The 19,275-nt window shown below is 46.3% G+C and overlaps 1 protein-coding gene across 1 annotated transcript; it reads right to left on the bottom strand.

Moving 5' to 3' along the window:
• Positions 1-3,603: 3,603 nt before the first annotated feature.
• Positions 3,604-18,994, bottom strand: cct4 (chaperonin containing TCP1, subunit 4 (delta)). Its single transcript, XM_084318061.1, has 13 exons — positions 18,707-18,994; positions 17,965-18,017; positions 17,783-17,872; positions 16,485-16,593; positions 13,947-14,211; positions 12,282-12,414; positions 11,280-11,419; positions 9,818-9,914; positions 8,353-8,463; positions 7,629-7,759; positions 6,631-6,865; positions 5,641-5,754; positions 3,604-3,771 (listed from the first exon to the last, which is right to left on the bottom strand). The coding sequence occupies exons 1-13, from the start codon at positions 18,828-18,830 to the stop codon at positions 3,757-3,759; spliced, it is 1,617 nt and encodes a 538-aa protein (XP_084174187.1). The 5' UTR covers positions 18,831-18,994; the 3' UTR covers positions 3,604-3,756.
• Between the last annotated feature and the right edge of the window lie 281 nt (positions 18,995-19,275).

The raw sequence follows: 19,275 nt of genomic DNA on the forward strand, positions 1-19,275 counted from the left end.
CAATCTGCACATATCTCACTCCAGTGACGTGCACTGAATAAAAACTTCACAAATGCACCTTTACATACCAGCATCCGTCTGGCCACACCCCCATCTGCTACCTACATAAGCAGGGGTGGGGCCACACACTCACACACTCATCTCCTTCTCAATCATTTCACCACAAGGTAAGATCAAGGGCCGCAGTGACGTCTAGACGCTGAGCGTCACTAATACTCATAGAACTATGGTTATATTCATAACCTATCGTTCTATATCGTATTAGCTGCCGCTCAGCGTCAATCTGCACAACAGGAGCTGAGCGGGAGCTGAAGCTCGACAAATGTACCCCGCTGAGGCCCCCCACAACCATCAGAACCGGGGAGGACCGAGCCCCCCGACCCTCCCTAATGGAGGGATACCCTCCCTATTGGAGGACGGGAGGGAGACGGATCCGACCGTGCGAGCAACTCAACGCACAGGGTGAGCAGACCGTGGCTTGACCCCACGACTACGCACACGCACAACCCGCATGCCACCAGGGAACGAACGGAAGGAACAAACCTCGTTACCGCCCCCAAAATCACGGGGTCAAGAGCAACTCAACCCCGTGGCAAGGCCGTAGCAGCGGAGCGCGAAGGAAGACCCAGACCCAGAAGGGACTGGATCCCCCCGGAAAAAGGGGGCCCGGAGAGGCCAATGACGCCACAGCATCAAGACCTCACCAGGCGGTCACTAGTGACATCGCCAGCGTATTCGGACAGGGCCCATCCAAGAGCAGGCCCTTCCCCCCACTAGCACGCCGCCTGGCACACTGACCCTGGCATACTCAGGCAGTCAGCATGGCTGTAACTCGAAGCACTCAAGAGGCTACACTACAGCGGGAGCAGGCAGCGCACCGGGGAGACGACCTCCAGAAGAGGCCGATCCCTCAATCCAGGCAGCAGGCACTTGACCCGAGCCTGGAGCACTGCGGACGAGACAGGCGCCAAAGGGGTCAACTGAAAAGAGCACCCCGGCGGAAGGGGCGTATGCTGGCATTGTTTGAGTACCATGTCAAAGCCTCCACCAAAAAATCCCACTCTCTAGAGGGGCCGAGGCAGAGAAGGCTGACACGATTGGCAGACGTCATGAACGTGCAGGGGCACACTCAACCGGGTAACCCGGGAGTTGACTCCGCTCCAACACACCAGGGAATCAACCATCCTCTTCATGCGGTGGTTGTTCCTATAACCCCTCAGGAAAAAACTCCAAAACACACCTGCGGGTATACACTGGCTATACCGCAGTACAAGTGTTTCAGTTTTCAAAAAGGGGTTATCCCAGGCCTACGGGTCGACAAAAACGACTTCGGACCGGGATGTACACAGAGATGCCAGAGGAGTACTACAAAAACCACCGCAACAGCCCCCTCTCAGCCATGCGTAAGCGGGAGAAGAGAGGGGCGAAAAGAATGGAGAACGAACATCTCCATAATATCAAACCCTGTGACACCCGGGCCGACCCGGCATTTTCCCCCCTGAAAAAAGCACAAGTCCCTCAGGGTACCAGAACAGAAGATCTGCGTCCCCGGCGGACAACGGGTTAACTGACCTGGACCAGCGTGACCAGAACCAGTCCTGTGCCCTAATCACACCGACATCCCCACTCCAGGAGAGGGGGTAGGTACGCGTGTCGATCTAAAACATTATAGAGGGCGCCACCCAGACGGTCCTATTCGTACCGCGCTCAGTGGCCCACCCCAAGGGCGTGAGACCCCTCTACCTATGCTTTGATCTATTCCGTTAACATCCCCCAGATATGAACGAGAATTCGTCGAGACAAACCTAGTAAACTGGCGCTCGGAAGAGAAAAACTCCATCCCAGTTGCCCTATAAAAACGCAGTTTTAATAACGAGCCTCCTCGAGTACCGGAGGCGACACGTGATGCAAGGCTTCGTCCACATTGCAGCCGGCCAGTGGGAGGCATGGCCTAACAGCGTTCGAGACAGAGGAGGGTAGAATTGGACGATACGAAATTGGGGAAGGGAGAAAAATAGAAAATGGCGATCAAAAAAAGGTTATCACAACACATAAGTAAAAAATGTTAAGGCTTGTAGCTCCGAAATAAGGGATAAAGGATGTGAATGTTTATTAAAGAATGCTCGTTATTCGCTGGTGTTGAGCTATCTAGGACTCGTACATGTTTAAAAAGGTATGGTTTCAGAAAACAGCTAGAAACCGATCAACAATTTCCAATATCCGGTTCTAGCTGGATACTGGTGAAACAGTTTCGAGACACCTGGAAGTGTGGATTTTACATACGTTTTAAAAACGGCACTTTGAATCTGAAATCAGGTGGGCAACAACCCTCCCCCAGAGGGTTGATTTTCAATGACATCCTTTTAATGACACCGGAGCGAATGAGTAGATACAAGAGGAGCAACACATGAATGACAAATCAACACACGGGATAAACTTTGGACATGCTTTTTTATTTCCCGCCCGGTGATGCAGAAATGGCCACTCGGTCTCATTGTTTAAGTAGTCAAGCTAGCTAGCTAATGCTCACAACTCTAAGAGCCGTCCGAGTAGTCTTTGCTTTGCCCTCAGTGAGGGAGCAACATACACAGCTATTGTCATTTCAACATTTGTGTTCTAGTACCTCAAATGACCATGTTATTTCATTAACCCTTTCACTACCCACACTACAGAAGGGTTGACAGTGGAGTGGCAGTTTCTAGGTAAAGTGCTGTTATTGATCCCATGTGGCTCATCTGCCCTGTATCTGTCCGTTGCGATCTCTCTAAATTGGCCCCGGTCGTCATCAGAGAGCAGGGATGCCGGTTGGAGGAAGAGTGACGGGCAGAGCGCTGCTCAGGCTCCACCCAGGTATCCGCCTCCCATATGGAAGCCTATTTAACCCTTTCACTACCACTCTACCAGAGGGTTAACCCTTTCACAGCCACACTACACTGTTAACGGTCTGTAGTGTGGTAGTGAAAGGGTTAACCTTCTGTAATGTGGTAGTGAAAGGGTTAACCTTCTGTAATGTGGTAGTGAAAGGGTTAACCTTCTGTAATGTGGTAGTGAAAGGGTTAACCTTCTGTAATGTGGTAGTGAAAGGTTAACCTTCTGTAGTGTGGTAGTGAAAGGGTTAACCTTCTGTAATGTGGTAGTGAAAGGGTTAACCTTCTGTAATGTGGTAGTGAAAGGTTAACCTTCTGTAATGTGGTAGTGAAAGGTTAACCTTCTGTAGTGTGGTAGTGAAAGGGTTAACCGTCTGTAGTGTGGTAGTGAAAGGGTTAACCTTCTGTAATGTGGTAGTGAAAGGGTTAACCTTCTGTAGTGTGGTAGTGAAAGGGTTAACCTTCTGTAGTGTGGTAGTGAAAGGTTAACCTTCTGTAGTGTGGTAGTGAAAGGTTAACCTTCTGTAGTGTGGTAGTGAAAGGGTTAACCTTCTGTAGTGTGGTAGTGAAAGGTTAACCTTCTGTAATGTGGTAGTGAAAGGGTTAACCTTCTGTAGTGTAAAGGTTAACCTTCTGTAGTGAAAGGTCTGTAGTGAAAGGTTAACCTTCTGTAGTGAGGAGGGTAAACGTGGCGAAACCAGTGTTAACATCAAGAACCACGCAGGCGAGAGATGGGGAGTGTCAAAAAAAACAACAAGTGGTCTTTATTAAATTACACAACGTAACAACTATAGAGGACGTCTGGACACGCAGATCTCAACGAGCAGAGTCCCAGGGTCTCCTGCGGCACCAACAGGCTCACTAACGGCTCCTCCCAGACGGAGAAGATTTATCGGGTGTTGACCTGCGGGACGAGGACAGAAACCAATATTAAAAGATGCTTCGAGTGAGAAATACTTATTGTGACAATCGAAAGCCCACCTACAGTAAATAACCCTCATGTACAATGATTCACAAGGCGCCAGGGCTGTACAAGAGTTCTTAAAGGGGCACGTCACCCAAAAAAAACTACGCCAAACAACGATTTATTTTGCACATAATCTTTTGCACACGTTAATTTAGTTATTCAGAGTGGAATATGGCCACCAGCAACATTTTAATATGGCCACCAGTGATGTCATCTGGGACATTAAATCCTTGTGCCGTGTTAATTCGAGCTCTGTGAAAGGATGTAGAAAATACATCGTCTATCTTAGGGAACTGCTAGCTTAGCATTTCATGCTGCTATAATTAACATTAACAATTAGCATCAACAGTGTGAGATTATGTGCAAAATAAATCAGCATTGTTTTTTTTGGTGAAGTGCCCCTTTAAACACTTTCTGCCTGGGACCAATCTCCAACAGACCCCCCGCTAACAGACCCCCCACTAACAGACCTCCAACGATCCTCTGCTAACAGACCCCCCGCTAACAGAGCCCCCTAGATCCTCGGCTAACAGACCCCCCGCTAACAGAGCCCCCTAGATCCTCCGCTAACAGACCCCCCGCTAACAGAGCCCCCTAGATCCTCCGCTAACAGACCCCCCGCTAACAGACCCCCCTAGATCCTCCGCTAACAGACCCCCCGCTAACAGAGCCCCCGCTAACAGACCCCCCTAGATCCTCCGCTAACAGAGCCCCCTAGACCCCCCGCTAACAGACCCCCCTAGATCCTCCGCTAACAGACCCCCCTAGATCCTCCGCTAACAGACCCCCCCTAGATCCTCCGCTAACAGACCCCCCCTAGATCCTCCGCTAACAGACCCCCCTAGATCCTCCGCTAACAGACCCCCCTAGATCCTCCGCTAACAGACCCCCCTAGATCCTCCGCTAACAGACTCCCCACTAACAGACCTCCCTAGATCCTCCTCTAACAGACTCCCCACTAACAGACCCCCCTAGATCCTACGCTAACAGACCCCCCTCCGCTAACAGACCTCCCTAGATCGTCCGCTAACAGACCCCCCTCCGCTAACAGAGACCCCCCTAGATCCTCCGCCAACAGACCTCCCTAGATACTCTGCTAACAGACCCCCCACTAACAGACCCCCCACGATCCTCTGCTAACAGACCCCCCGCTAACAGAGCCCCCTAGATCCTCCGCTAACAGACCCCCCGCTAACAGAGCCCCCTAGATCCTCCGCTAACAGACCCCCCGCTAACAGAGCCCCCTAGACCCCCCGCTAACAGACCCCCCTAGACCCCCCGCTAACAGACCCCCCTAGATCCTCCGCTAACAGACCCCCCTAGATCCTCCGCTAACAGACCCCCACTAACAGAGCCCCCTAGATCGTCCGCTAACAGACCCCCCTAGATCCTCCGCTAACAGACCCCCCTAGATCCTCCGCTAACAGACTCCCCACTAACAGACCTCCCTAGATCCTCCTCTAACAGACTCCCCACTAACAGACCCCCCTAGATCCTCCGCTAACAGACCCCCCTCCGCTAACAGACCTCCCTAGATCGTCCGCTAACAGACCCCCCTCCGCTAACAGAGACCCCCCTAGATCCTCCGCCAACAGACCTCCCTAGATACTCTGCTAACAGACCCCCCACTAACAGACCTCCCTAGATCGTCCGCTAACAGACCCCCCTCCGCTAACAGACCTCCCTAGATACTCTGCTAACAGACCCCCCCTAGATCCTCCGCTAACACACCCCCGCTAACAGACCGCCCACTAACAGACTCCACCATAAACCACAATGAGCATCGACTTAGTCTGCGTTTCTTACCACGTCGTCAATCTTGAGGATGCAGCGGACCGTCTCGGTGGCCAGAGTCAGAGCGCTGAGGGACACCAACAGAGGCTGAACGACCAGCTCCTCCAGGATGTTGGAGATCCCACCCTGAGAGACGAGAGGCTTTTAGCATGTCTACTAACATACGCTGATGATATAGTATTGATATAAAACCATGTCTACTAACATACGCTGATGATATAGTATTGATATAAAACCATGTCTACTAACATATGCTGATGATATAGTATTGATATAAAACCATGTCTACTAACATACGCTGATGATATAGTATTGATATAAAACCATGTCTACTAACATACGCTGATGATATAGTATTGATATAAAACCATGTCTACTAACATACGCTGATGATATAGTATTGATATATAACCATGTCTACTAACATACACTGATGATATAGTATTGATATAAAACCATGTCTACTAACATACGCTGATGATATAGTATTGATATAAAACCATGTCTACTAACATACGCTGATGATATAGTATTGATATATAACCATGTCTACTAACATACACTGATGATATAGTATTGATATAAAACATGTCTACTAACATACGCTGATGATATAGTATTGATATATTACCATCACTCTCCTACTAAGATCTTAAAGGAAATTAGCGTATTTGCCATCTACCCTGGAGTTGGACAAGAAGATACATACCTTGTTCTTCTCTGTGCATGCAGTAGGAGTAGGAAGACGTTGGGAACTAGGCTAATGGAGGAACCTACTTCCAGTGACTGACGCTAAGCTAGGCTAACGGTGCACGTCTCCCTACTCCTACTGCATGCACAGAGAAGAAAAAAGGTATGTATCTTCTTGTCTAACTCCAGGGTAGATGGCAAATAAGCTAATTTCCCAAAATGTTGGAGTGTTCCTTTAAGCGATAGCAAATAAGCTAATTTCCCAAAATGTTGGAGTGTTCCTTTAAACGATAAAGGGGGGACACTACCCACCTTGCGGACATTGATGCCGGCAGTTTTCTCCCCCTGTGCGTGCCTGTTACGGAGCTCCGTGACGGTAGAGATGGGGTTGAGACCCGCGTTCTCCGCCAGCGTGGAGGGGATGACCTCCATGGCGTCGGCGTAGGCCCGCACGCAGTAGGCCTCCATGCCACCCAGGGTGCGGGAGTACTCCGCCAGCCGCAGCGCCAGCTCGATCTCTGGGGCTCCGCCACCGGCAATGAGAGCCCTGAGGAGCAGGTGGAGGGAGGGACGCATTAAAGGATCCGATTATTGTATTGTAAATGAGAGCTATTTTATTGTCGTTTATGCTGCTATTTTAATACATTCTGCCAGTTTGCACTCTGAAAACGCATCTCTTCACCTCAGCCTTTTTTTTTTATTGGTCTTTTTCCCCCTCCATTTTTCCTCCGATTTTTCTCCCATCCCAATGTTAGTCGTATGCCAATTCCCAATCCCTTCCTGGTCGCTGCGCACTTACCCCCCACAGTCGGATCATCTGGGAGAGTGGAGGCTACCACGTGCTTCCTCCGACACACGTCCAGCCAATCACCGCTTCTTTTCACCTGGCAGCGCGGATTCTCACTGAAAGGGCGTAGCGTGTGGAAGGATCACACTACCCCCCTCAGGTCCTATCCGCGCTTAGCAGGCGCCCCGACCGAACTGTAGGAGTCGCTGTTTACAACGACCCGGACCCACCCCGCCAGCTTCTCCCACCCTCTAATACAGCCAATTGTATTAGTGTGAACGGCCAGCCAAGCTGGTGACACCCCCCGGAGCTGTGAGCTGGATTCGAACAGGCGAATCCAGCTCACAGCTCCGGGGTTGGTGACGAACGCAATCTCCGCTCGGCCACCTAACCGCCTTCACCTCAGCCTTCTAACACAGTCTGCCACTGTGCACTCTAGAAACGTATCTATATAATAAATAAACTACTACTACTACTACCATCTCTTCACCTCAGCCTTCTACAGTCTGCCTCATGAACCCACCTCTTCTTGACCAGACAGCGGATGACACACAGCGCGTCGTGGATGGAGCGCTCGGCCTCCTCGATCACCAGCTTGTTGGAGCCGCGCACCACGATGCACACAGTCTTGCCGGGACTGGCACAGCCGGTGATCTAGACACACAGGGGGGGAGGACACGGGACAGATCGCCTTCAGTATCGTGAGAAACACCAGGGCCCCGTTCCTCGTACCTGGCTAACTGAGTTAGCCGGATCATTTTCAGGATAACTAAGTCAGACCTTTCGGTTCCCCGAAGCACTTTTGTCTAAATCAATATGGCAACAGATCAAAAAGTTTGAACCTGTTCCAGCGCAGGGTTTAGTTCAGTTAAACTGGATAAACTGGCCACGGCCGCGCAAAAAAATGCCAGCTCCCTTCCTCACAGATCCCATTATGAATTATGTTTTTGTGCTTAGTTTTTCTAGAGGGGGCTTTTGAAATGTAAAATAATAAGACCTAAAATGCCGATAATAAAATCATATTCAGCCTATGGATTTACTTTGTCCTAAATAATGCACGTCATAGCTATACGGCGCTCGCGAGTCGCGACACACACTATGTCTATGTGGTTATTTTAATAACTGAGCATTGCAAATGTGAATCCTGCAGGGATATTTTTAATGAATGAACTGGGGAACATTAGCCACAGTAACTAAACTGTTCCATATCAGTGAAGCAGCAGCAGCATCATCATCATCATCCGTACCTTGACCAGCTTGCCAGACCCGTCCAGGCTGACCTCCTCCGCCAGCTCGGCTGACCCCAGCATCTCCGGGAGGAAGTGGTCGATGTGGGCGATGGGCTTGGTGCCGAGGGTCTGCGGGGGGGGGGGGGGGGGGGGTAATTGGGGACACACACAAGGCAATTGAAATGAGTCTTTCCAACATGTAACGTAACAACATAACAACTAGGGGTGGGAATCACCAGTTTCATCACGATACGATATTTGCCGATATCACAAAGTCTGCCACGATACGATAGGATTCGATTCAGGCGACTGCGATCGATATGAGACGATATTATATGCCCATTTAACACAATCGGTAACATTTAGATAAACTCAAAAAAGGCAACGGAAATATCATTTGAGATTTTTTTTTTTTTTTTAGCTCTTCCAGACATTTAAATTAAAAACAATCTTATTTTTTTGTATTATCTTTCCCCCCCCCCCCTCCTTTTTTCCGTTTTTCTCCCATCTTAATGTTAGTCGTTATGCCAATTCCCAATCCCCTTCCTGGTCGTTGCGCACTCTACCCCCTACCGTCGGTCCGGGAGGGCTGAGAGTCTGAGACTATCACATGCTTCCTCCGCCACATGTGTAGCCAGCCCACCGCTTCTTTTCACCTGGCAGCGCGGACTCTCACTGGGGGAGTGTAACGTGTGGAAGGGTCACACTACCTCCCCCAGATCCTTCCCTCGCTGTGCAGGCTCCCCGACCGAACTGTAGGAGTCGCTGTTTACAACGACCAGGATACCCATCCCACCGGCTTTCCCACCCGCTGACACTGCCAATTGTGTCAGTATGGACGGCCGATCAAGCCGGAGGTACTGCAGCTGGATTCGATCCCACTGTCTCTGCGGTGGTAGACAGGCGCTTGGTCCGCTGCACTACCCGGCCGCCCTACAATCTATTGTTTTTAATACAAATAGACCTCCTGTTCACTGTAAAGTGCCACGTTTTGATATATTGAGCTTTAAACTTTAAGTAAATGTTTTTGGAACTCACAACACGCAACCTAAAACCCCTTCCTCTCCCAAACCGTTCCTATTATGTTGCAAGATGATCATGAATAAATGTATTATGTATTGTATTTTTTATGTTTAAATATCATCATCTGGATGGACCCTCAGCATACGTGGGCATAAAGGAATGGCGCCGAGGATGCAAAGCATGTTGGATGCATTTGACCCGTTGCGGGGGGGGAAGCAGCAGGGACTTATTTCGGGTCGCAAAATAGGCACAATATGTAGCCCTGCTCTGCTGTAATGTCTACACAGCGTTTCAGATGCTACTGCTATATCGCAATATGAACCGATCTTTTTTTTAACGTTGCATCGATCCTATTGGACAGAGGGTTAGGCTCCGCCCCCTCGACCCCCCCTTAGGCCATTCTGCCGCCCCGTCCGGATGCACTATGGTTCGACTGGCGACAGTGGATTTTTTTTTTTACCTTGCAGATGAATTCAATGTCCTCCCTCTCGATCTCCTTGATGACCATGATCTTCATCTTGTTGAGGAAGTGCAGGGCCAGGTCGCTCATAGCATCTCTGTGAGGAAGAGTATCAGAATCAAACCGGTCCACTTAGAACCTCCCTCTCCATCAGTATAAACCGGTCCACTCAGAACCTCCCTCTGCATCAGTATAAACCGGTCCACTCAGAACCTCCCTCTGCATCAGTATAAACCGGTCCACTCAGAACCTCCCTCTGCATCAGTATAAACCGGTCCACTCAGAACCTCCCTCTGCATCAGTATAAACCGGTCCACTCAGAACCTCCCTCTGCATCAGTATAAACCGGTCCACTCAGAACCTCCCTCTCCATCAGTATAAACCGGTCCACTCAGAACCTCTCCATCAGTATAAACCGGTCCACTCAGAACCTCTCCATCACTATAAACCGGTCCACTCAGAACCATCAGTATAAACCGGTCCACTCAGAACACCTCCATCAGTATTAGTCTGTTAGTATCTGAGCTGAACACATTGTGAGGTTTTGATGGAAAGATGGAAGATGATGGCTGAATAGAATAGAATAGGTACAGGTGGGTAATAAATAGATAGAATAGAATAGGTACAGGTGGGTAATAAATAGATAGAATAGAATGGGTACAGGTGGGTAATGATTAGATGGAATAGAATAGGTACAGGTGGGTAATGATTAGATGGAATAGAATAGGTACAGGTGGGTAATGATTAGATAGAATAGAATGGGTACAGGTGGGTAATGATTAGATGGAATAGAATGGTACAGGTGGGTAATGATTAGATGGAATAGAATGGGTACAGGTGGGTAATGATTAGATAGAATAGAATGGGTACAGGTGGGTAATGATTAGATAGAATAGAATGGGTACAGGTGGGTAATGATTAGATGGAATATAATGGGTACAGGTGGGTAATAAATAGATGGAATAGAATAGGTACAGGTGGGTAATGAATACCAGCCAAATCATGTCTGATGGTGAGATTGTCTCCTCTACTAGATACTTTAGCAGGTTTCTTAATTCCCATTATAGATTTCAATATTTGGCTGGTAGAATTATGCACCCAATTTATAAAACAAACAGCCACAGGCTTCCTGTCCCATGGAGGAATATGGAATATTTTCTAGATTTGTAATCAATATTAAAAGGTGCCATAGATAAAATGTCCATGTAGAGTAATAATATTTTTTATTTAATACATCCACAGAGCTTTGTAGAAAAGTGTGGAATAAAAGTATTGCTTTCACCCCCAAACATTTATTGATCATTTTTTTTTTTAATGTTGGCGGGTACAAAATGAATGTTGCAGGCATGCATCAATCCCCTCCCTATACTTCCCATTTGCCCACCTGAAATGCACCCGATTGGACAAATGACACGCCGGTGCTCTAGTGCAACACCTAGTGGCGGTGAAACTGTAGTTTTACCTGAGGATAGACTTCTGGATGAGCAGGACGTTGCAGCCGGCCTTCTTGATCTGCTTGATCAGGTTGAGGATGTAGGTGCGCTCCTCCCTCAGGACGCGGTCCATCTGGGCGTAGTCAGACACCACGATCTGGTTGTCCATCTGAGACACACAACGGCAGCAGATGCAGTGAACGGACGAGGATTTTAGGGCAGAGCAACGAGGAAGTGAGACGCGCTGCATAGAGCTGGTGATATGAACCATGCTGCATAGAGCTGGTGATATGAACCAGGCTGCATAATTATACAGAGAGAAGCTTCAGCAAGTACAAAACTCTGCTGATCGACAAAAAAGAATCCCTCACTGAGGAAAACACAAAGCACCTAATAATCATGTATCACAATGGTGATGTCAGCCAGAGATGGGGAGAAGCATGAAACCGTAAAAAATAAATTAAAAAAAACGAAAAATTATTATTTTGTATTATTATTTAGTTATTGCACTGCAGTTGAACTGCATTGAACTGCACTGGCACTGTTGTACGGCAGATGTACTGTTATTAAAGTTAGTTGAACCTAATTTTGTATCGTTTTTTTTGTGGTTAAACTTAAATCCAAAAGGAAAAAAATATATAAAAAGCAGAGAAATCCAAAAACAGGAAAATTCAAATCCGAAAACAGGAAAAGATAAAACGGATTGCATAGGGCCCTACAATAGCTCACCAATACAATACCTTGAAATTAACACTGAGCGCCAGCCAAAGCTGGTACATTTCATCAGATGTGAAAGTGTTTTTATTCAAACAAAACACGTTCTACTATGGCTGATTGACTAGTAAGTTAGTTTATTTAGTATAGTACTTGATATTTATGTAGAGTTAGTAGTTATTTATGTAGCTGGCCATTTGATTTATTTATGTAGAGTTAGTTATGTGGAGTTATCCATTTTTGCAAATGTAGGAGTTATTTATGTGGTCAGTGTGAGGAGTTAGTTGTGTATTGGTTATGTATTAATAGTGACTCACGTCTGTTTTAGGAGGGGACAGGCAGAACTGGATGAGTCCGATCCTTGCCTTCTCCACACGGGACACGCCAGTGTTCACCACCTTCTGGGTCAGAACCAGACCGTCCACCAGCTCACAGTCATCAATGGTCCCACTACACACACACACACACACGGTTACTGACAGCAAAGAGGTGCATGACATACACATGAAGTAGAAAGTACTTATTAATACTTAATACCAATTGACTACAATCCTCATTACCAGTAGACCACAATACCCATTATTACTAATAGACTACAATACCCATTACTAAGACTACAATACCCATTACTAATATACTATAATACCCATTACTAATATACTACAATACTCATTACTAAGACTACAATACCCATTACTAAGACTACAATACCCATTACTAAGACTACAATACCCATTACTAATATACTATAATACCCATTACTAATATACTACAATACTCATTACTAAGACTACAATACCCATTACCTTACTAAGACTACAATACCCATTACTAAGACTACAATACCCATTACTAAGACTACAATACCCATTACTAAGACTACAATGCCCATTACTAAGACTACAATACCCATTACTAAGACTACAATGCCCATTACTAAGACTACAATGCCCATTACTAGGCCTGCCGCGATAAGCAATAAATCGATTAATTGCCGCGATAATTAAAATGAATGCAATGATTTTGACGGGCGCGATTAATTGCTACTGTATTTGCGCGTTTGTTTGAGGCGGAACCAGTGCCCCTTCTCAGTCACTGTCCGTGTTGGGAGGCGGGCCGCTGGCTTTACTACAGAGCACAGCACAGGAGCTCCGTGGGGCTAACGTTACCCCTCATTGTGTCTATTCTACTAGCATTAACGTTACTCATACAAACAATCAATAGCGAGTTATATTGATCACGCTATGTACGATAGCCATGCTAAAACGCTAGCACAACATTAGCACCTAACCTAACAACAAGCCTTAACAAGTCAGCGATCTTTTTGCGAGACTAAACTCTCCGCTCGGTGGCAAATTGTGTTGATGTCGGTTTTGTTTAATCAATAAATGAGGCAGAATACACAGTGACTGTATCCTTTGTTTATTGCACTTGTGCCTGCTGCAAACATAATGATTATGAAATCCTATGCGGCGTTCTGTTTTGGTTCAGACTCCCTCAGACTATCCAACGAGTGACTCGTCTCTATTCTGACCAATCAGTGGTCTGCAGTGTTTCACGTGACTTTTCTGGTACCACTTCTACCAATAAGATGCATGCATCTCACTCGCTTGGAACCACGACAGAGCAGGGACTAAAAAAGTACCTGATAATTACAACAATACTTCCGGTCCGGTCGGTGGGCTTCAAAATAAAAGTCTAAAACACCGGAAAAGACGGAGCGGTGGGCTTCAAAATAAAAGTTTTGGGAAATAAATTTCGCCAAAAAAAAATTCTCTAACCGGTCGCAATAATATCGCTTATCGCGATATTTTCGGGGGCAATTAATCGCCCAGCAAAATGTGTTATCGTGGCAGGCCTACCCATTACTAAGACTACAATACCCATTACGAATAGTCTACAACACTCATTACTAACGCACGATCACACGCACACGTTACTAGTCTTCTTCATGCACATCTAGGCCACGCCCCCTCACTCACCCGAGCTTCTTGACGATCTTGATGTCGTGCAGGTCCACGCTGGTGGCCGTGGCCGGGTCGATGACGCGCATCACGGCGTCCACGCTCATGGGCGCCAGCAGGCTGGAGTACTGGGACACCACCTTGGAGCAGAGGGAGGTGGTGGCGCTGTTGAGCAGGGTCTCGCGGTCGCTCAGCTGCATTGGGGAGCTCATGCCCGTCAGGATCTCCACGCCCTTGTCCACTGCCTTCTGGAAGGACTCGGAGATGGTGGTGGGGTGGATACCTGCTCGGCAGAAACACATTGAAGGTGAGGTGAGGGGGTGAGGTAAGGTTAAGGTAAGGTAGGGTAGAGTAAGGTAGGGTTAAGGTAAGGTAAGGTAAGGTATGGTAAGGTAGGATAAGGTTAAGCCTTAAGGTATGGTAAGGTAGGGTAAGCCTTAAGGTATGGTAAGGTAGGGTAGGGTAAGCCTTAAGGTATGGTAAGGTAAGGTAGGAAACGCTTTTTTTTTAAAGTCGGGACATTCGAGTGGTCAAAGAGCAAAGGTACAGTAAACAAACAGTCACCGTCACAGGAACAGATACAAATAGAAATATACAATGCAGTCCCCTAACATAGTATAAAAAAAACACATTGCACCATACAGATTATTGCACAAGGATTACCACTGCACATAGCGCTAGACAAACACCGTTAGATCCTACGGTGTTCAGTCTGGTTGCTGAGGGAACATCTTATTTAACTGTCTGGTTGCTGAGGGAACATCTTATTTAACTGTCTGGTTACTGAGGGAACATCTTATTTAACTGTCTGGTTGCTGAGGGAACATCTTATTTAACCGTCTGGTTGCTGAGGGAACATCTTATTTAACTGTCTGGTTACTGAGGGAACATCTTATTTAACTGTCTGGTTGCTGAGGGAACATCTTATTTAACTGTCTGGTTGCTGAGGGAACATCTTATTTAACTGTCTGGTTGCTGAGGGAACATCTTATTTAACTGTCTGGTTACTGAGGGAACATCTCATTTAACTGTCTGGTTGCTGAGGGAACATCTTATTTAACTGTCTGGTTGCTGAGGGAACATCTTATTTAACTGTCTGGTTGCTGAGGGAACATCTTATTTAACTGTCTGGTTGCTGAGGGAACATCTTATTTAACTGTCTGGTTGCTGAGGGAACATCTTATTTAACTGTCTGGTTGCTGAGGGAACATCTTATTTAACTGTCTGGTTGCTGAGGGAACATCTTATTTAACCGTCTGGTTGCTGAGGGAACAAAAGACTTGTCTGTATTGTTCTTTGCAGGAACCTGCCATTTCCCCGACAGCTTGGTTGAGAAAAACATGTGTTCATGTTGCAGGATTAACCTCTTGAGCCTCATTTTCTGAAAATCCGCCTAAATCCAGAAGTCAGATGATTGACAGGGGCTGGCATGAGCTGGGTAGTGTAGTTTTTCGAAATTCGAAAGCCAATAGAAAGCCCTGGGTCTCTCCCTTCAAAAGACTACACTCACTTTTGGCTGCGCCACTTCCTCCCGTCAATATGTGCCGGTTTCCGACTCAATGTCCTGAGAGTTCTATAATCTTATATTTCACTAATAACCGTAAAAATAGTTGGTAAACAAACATAATGCTGAAAATATACACTTTGACTGCCGTTTTGACAGGGTTAGGGTCTTTACTCTTGGCTACATTTGAAAATAAAAAACAACATTAATTCATACAGTCTGTAGAGATGGATTTATGGCGCGATGTCATTGTGGGTCCAGTACCGGACCCCTCAGGCTTAAGAGGTTAAACCTGCCCAGTAGGAGTGGGGGGAAAATGTATATAGCAATATAATATTATCATATTTTACGTGCGGATATTATATTGATACAGTGTACCGATATAAAATAATAATAATTCATTAATTATTATTTGTTTTGCTTGACAATCCCATTTTTACAGCAATAAAAATGATTGGAATGATGTTAGCAGACTGAAAACATTATCTTATTAGATAAAACAGATGAGGTGTATATATTTATTGCAGATGTTTACAAAGCTTTCCGTTGGAGACATACCGGTAATTTGAAAAAAGGTAATAAATCACAATATATAGAAATATTTTGACTCTATTATGGTGATAATGTGGTATTGTGGGGCCTCTGGTGATTCCCGGCCCTAATAGATACAGAACTATGCACTCGTGATTCTCGGCCCTAAGAGATGCAGAACTATGCACTGTGGTGATTCCCAGCCCTAAGAGATGCAGAACTATGCACTGTGGTGATTCCCAGCCCTAATAGATGCAGAACTATGCACTGTGGTGATTCCCAGCCCTAAGAGATGCAGAACTATGCACTGTGGTGATTCCCAGCCCTAAGAGATGCAGAACTATGCACTGTGGTGATTCCCAGCCCTAAGAGATGCAGAACTATGCACTGTAGTGATTCTCGGCCCTAATAGATGCAGAACTATGCACTGTGGTGATTCCCAGCCCTAAGAGATGTAGAACTATGCACTGTGGTGGGGAGAGCACAGTAGGTTTTCAGACGATGCAATTGCCAGAACCTACCCTTCTGGAGCAGCTTGGAGCAGGCGTCCAGCAGGGCTCCGGCTATCACCACCACGGAGGTGGTGCCGTCACCAGCCTCAATATCCTGGGCTTTAGACAGCTCCACCAGCTGGGGAGACACGCACACAATAACAGAAGTTTAAAAAAAAAAAGGAACACGGCACGCCAACATTATGGGAAATGCGCTTACCATTGTCTCCAGAGTCAGACAAGAAGATGCATATCAATTTACTGTATGTGTATTCAGGAGAAAGCTATCCAGCTTAGGGCTGGGCGATATGACCAAAAACGTTATCGCGATAAAATTATAAAATTATTTTCATATAACTCGATATCGATAATTATCGCCGATATAATGTCTGTCAAGTTTAATTAACTTTTTATGCCCGGCGCCGATGGACGGGCTATTAATAGACTTATTTTTCTGCTGTGAATGTCTCGAGTTGATGTCGTCATCAGTCCGCGCACGTTAGCAGTTAGCCAGAGCGAGCAGTACTGTGTATCCCATGACAATGTACTAGTAAATATCCCTAAAATACTCTGTTCCGCCACAATACATTGCAACGACGTCCACCGTATATCACACACTACTATAACCGTGGCATCAGAATTCTCGCCACACACATACTCGGCACGTAAATATATTAAATAGCGCCGTGCAAGCTAAGTCTCCTAGCAGCCTTGAGTCCTGAGCTGTGGTGCGTAAGGACGTCATCACGTAACGTTGGTTGTTGTTAGTGAGTGAGCTGAGCCGAGGCTGAACGGAGCCAAGCTTGGAAAATCGATATATCGAAACTTTGCGACCACGTTTCATGTTTATTTCGAGGAAATAATTTATCGCGATATTTATCGTTATCGTTTTATCGCCCAGCCCTAATCCAGCTGAAAGCTAGCCTAGCACAAATTAATGGATTGCGGACCACTACCCTAGCCTAAAACTCCGGGAGAGGTGTTTTTGGCCAACAGCTTAATTTGTGCCATGCTAAGGCTAGCTTGCAGCCAGATAGCTAGCTTTCTACTGCAGGATATTTCCTCATTTGCCTACCTGGACATTTAAAATGATGCTTAATGGATCTCCGAGTGAACTAAAACTAAGAGGTATTAATGACTATTTCTGGGCCTCGTTAAGTCTTTGGCGTGATTTATATCCTTGCGTTTCGTCCTAAAGTTGTAGTTTATGAACAAACGCCGTCTAATCCCTGTTGTTCCCCCCCCTCCAAAAAAAGAGGCGTGGCGTGATCAGAATTCAGTGGGAATGATGTAATAGTCAGTCTGATGTTGTTGTTGTGGAAACCTACCATTTTGGCTGCAGGGTGGAGCACCTGCATCTGTTTCAGGATGGTGGCCCCATCGTTGGTGATAGTCACGTCACCCTTCCCATCCTGGATCTGAAAGAAGAACCAGGTCCCGTTTTGAAACATGTTGCACAACCAGAGAAGTTAGGTAGAATTATTATTTGGGAGGAGGGAAGTTTACTGACCATTTTATCCATGCCCTTGGGCCCAAGACTGGTCCTGATGGCATCTGCGACAGCTGTCAAAAACAAAAAGATCAGTCAGTACTGACTCCTCTCCAGACACTCTCCCCAACATCCTTAACAAGGAAAAGGCCATTCGGATCACAACAATATACACAGTCATCATTGTTTAACGACGTCATACCCCCATGGATAGCTAAGCATTACTGTCCATTATGGCAACAGTGACGCAGCCAGGCAGTGGTAACTTGATTTGATTGATTGAACATTTTTATTAACAGATTGCAGAATGGGTAGAGTACAGTACGGCTCAATACACACAATTGTTAGGGGGATGCAGACCAGAGAAAGACTTTAGTCTTGTTTACATCAGGGTCCCCCCATTTTCAATGCATCATAACATATGACAGTACTGCTACATCTATACATTTATGACATACCAGATTTGCACATACAGTACTGTTTGTGATACAAAAATAAGAGTATATACTAGCAGAGTGGAGTTGTATTGAGCTAACAAGTGTCCACTGACTGCACAGTCATGATGATCAGTAGCATCATGCAGACAGACAGACCGACCAGCCCGCCCGGATGTAGCCCTCCATCACGTTACTAGCATCTGTATGATGGACAGCACCGGGCTAAGCGCTATGCTAACGACACATTATTTGGCACAGACGCAAGCAGTTAAATTAAAGAGGAGATATCCGACCCTAGTATTCGAGTAGAATATTTTATGTTTTACCTTTTCCAGCGGATATATTACTGTATCGAATCTGGGCCGGCTTGTCGCGGTCTATGTACGCCCCTCCTCCGCCCCTGTTTTTTATTCCACCCGAGTTTCTGGATAGAGATGACATTTCAGGCATCTTTCTTGTCGATGTTCGTCTGAAATTGTTACTCAAAGACTTGGGAAGGAGACGGATGATCGCCGAACTTGAAGCGGTGGCGCGCGGTGTCGGATGGGCTCAGATTCTGCGGCGTCTCCCGTCGCGACTAGAACCTTCCAGAAGTAGCCGGCTGCGACTTTAGAAGCAAAAGGACCCCTTTGTTCAATTCCCAGGCGCTTGGGGATGACGTATTTTTTGTTTAGTAATTTGGAAATCTGCCATGCGTGACCAAGACAAAATGTTTAGTATTATAAAATAAAATAAAATGTGGTCTTCATTCAGAGTAAACGCCGTTTATGTGTGTGTGTGTGTGTGTGTGTGTGTGTATGTAATATTTGTTTAATAATAGTGGTCGTAATAAATAAAACAAATAAAAAATCAGACATTCTTGAAAAGCAGTTTATTCTAAAAGAAGACTATGTTA

Source organism: Notolepis coatsorum, assembly GCF_963971535.1.
Source record: "Notolepis coatsorum genome assembly, chromosome: 7".
NCBI lineage: Eukaryota > Metazoa > Chordata > Actinopteri > Aulopiformes > Paralepididae > Notolepis > Notolepis coatsorum.

Excerpts from the sequence above, each read along its gene's own strand:
- cct4 (XM_084318061.1), bottom strand. The coding sequence starts at position 18,830 with ATGCCTGAAATGTCATCTCTATCCAGAAACTCGGGTGGAATAAAAAAC. Across the intron at positions 9,915-11,279 it reads ATCCAGAAGTCTATCCTCAG|AGATGCTATGAGCGACCTGG; the intron begins GTAAAACTACAG and ends TCTTCCTCACAG. Across the intron at positions 5,755-6,630 it reads CCGGCATCAATGTCCGCAAG|GGTGGGATCTCCAACATCCT; the intron begins GTGGGTAGTGTC and ends CTCGTCTCTCAG.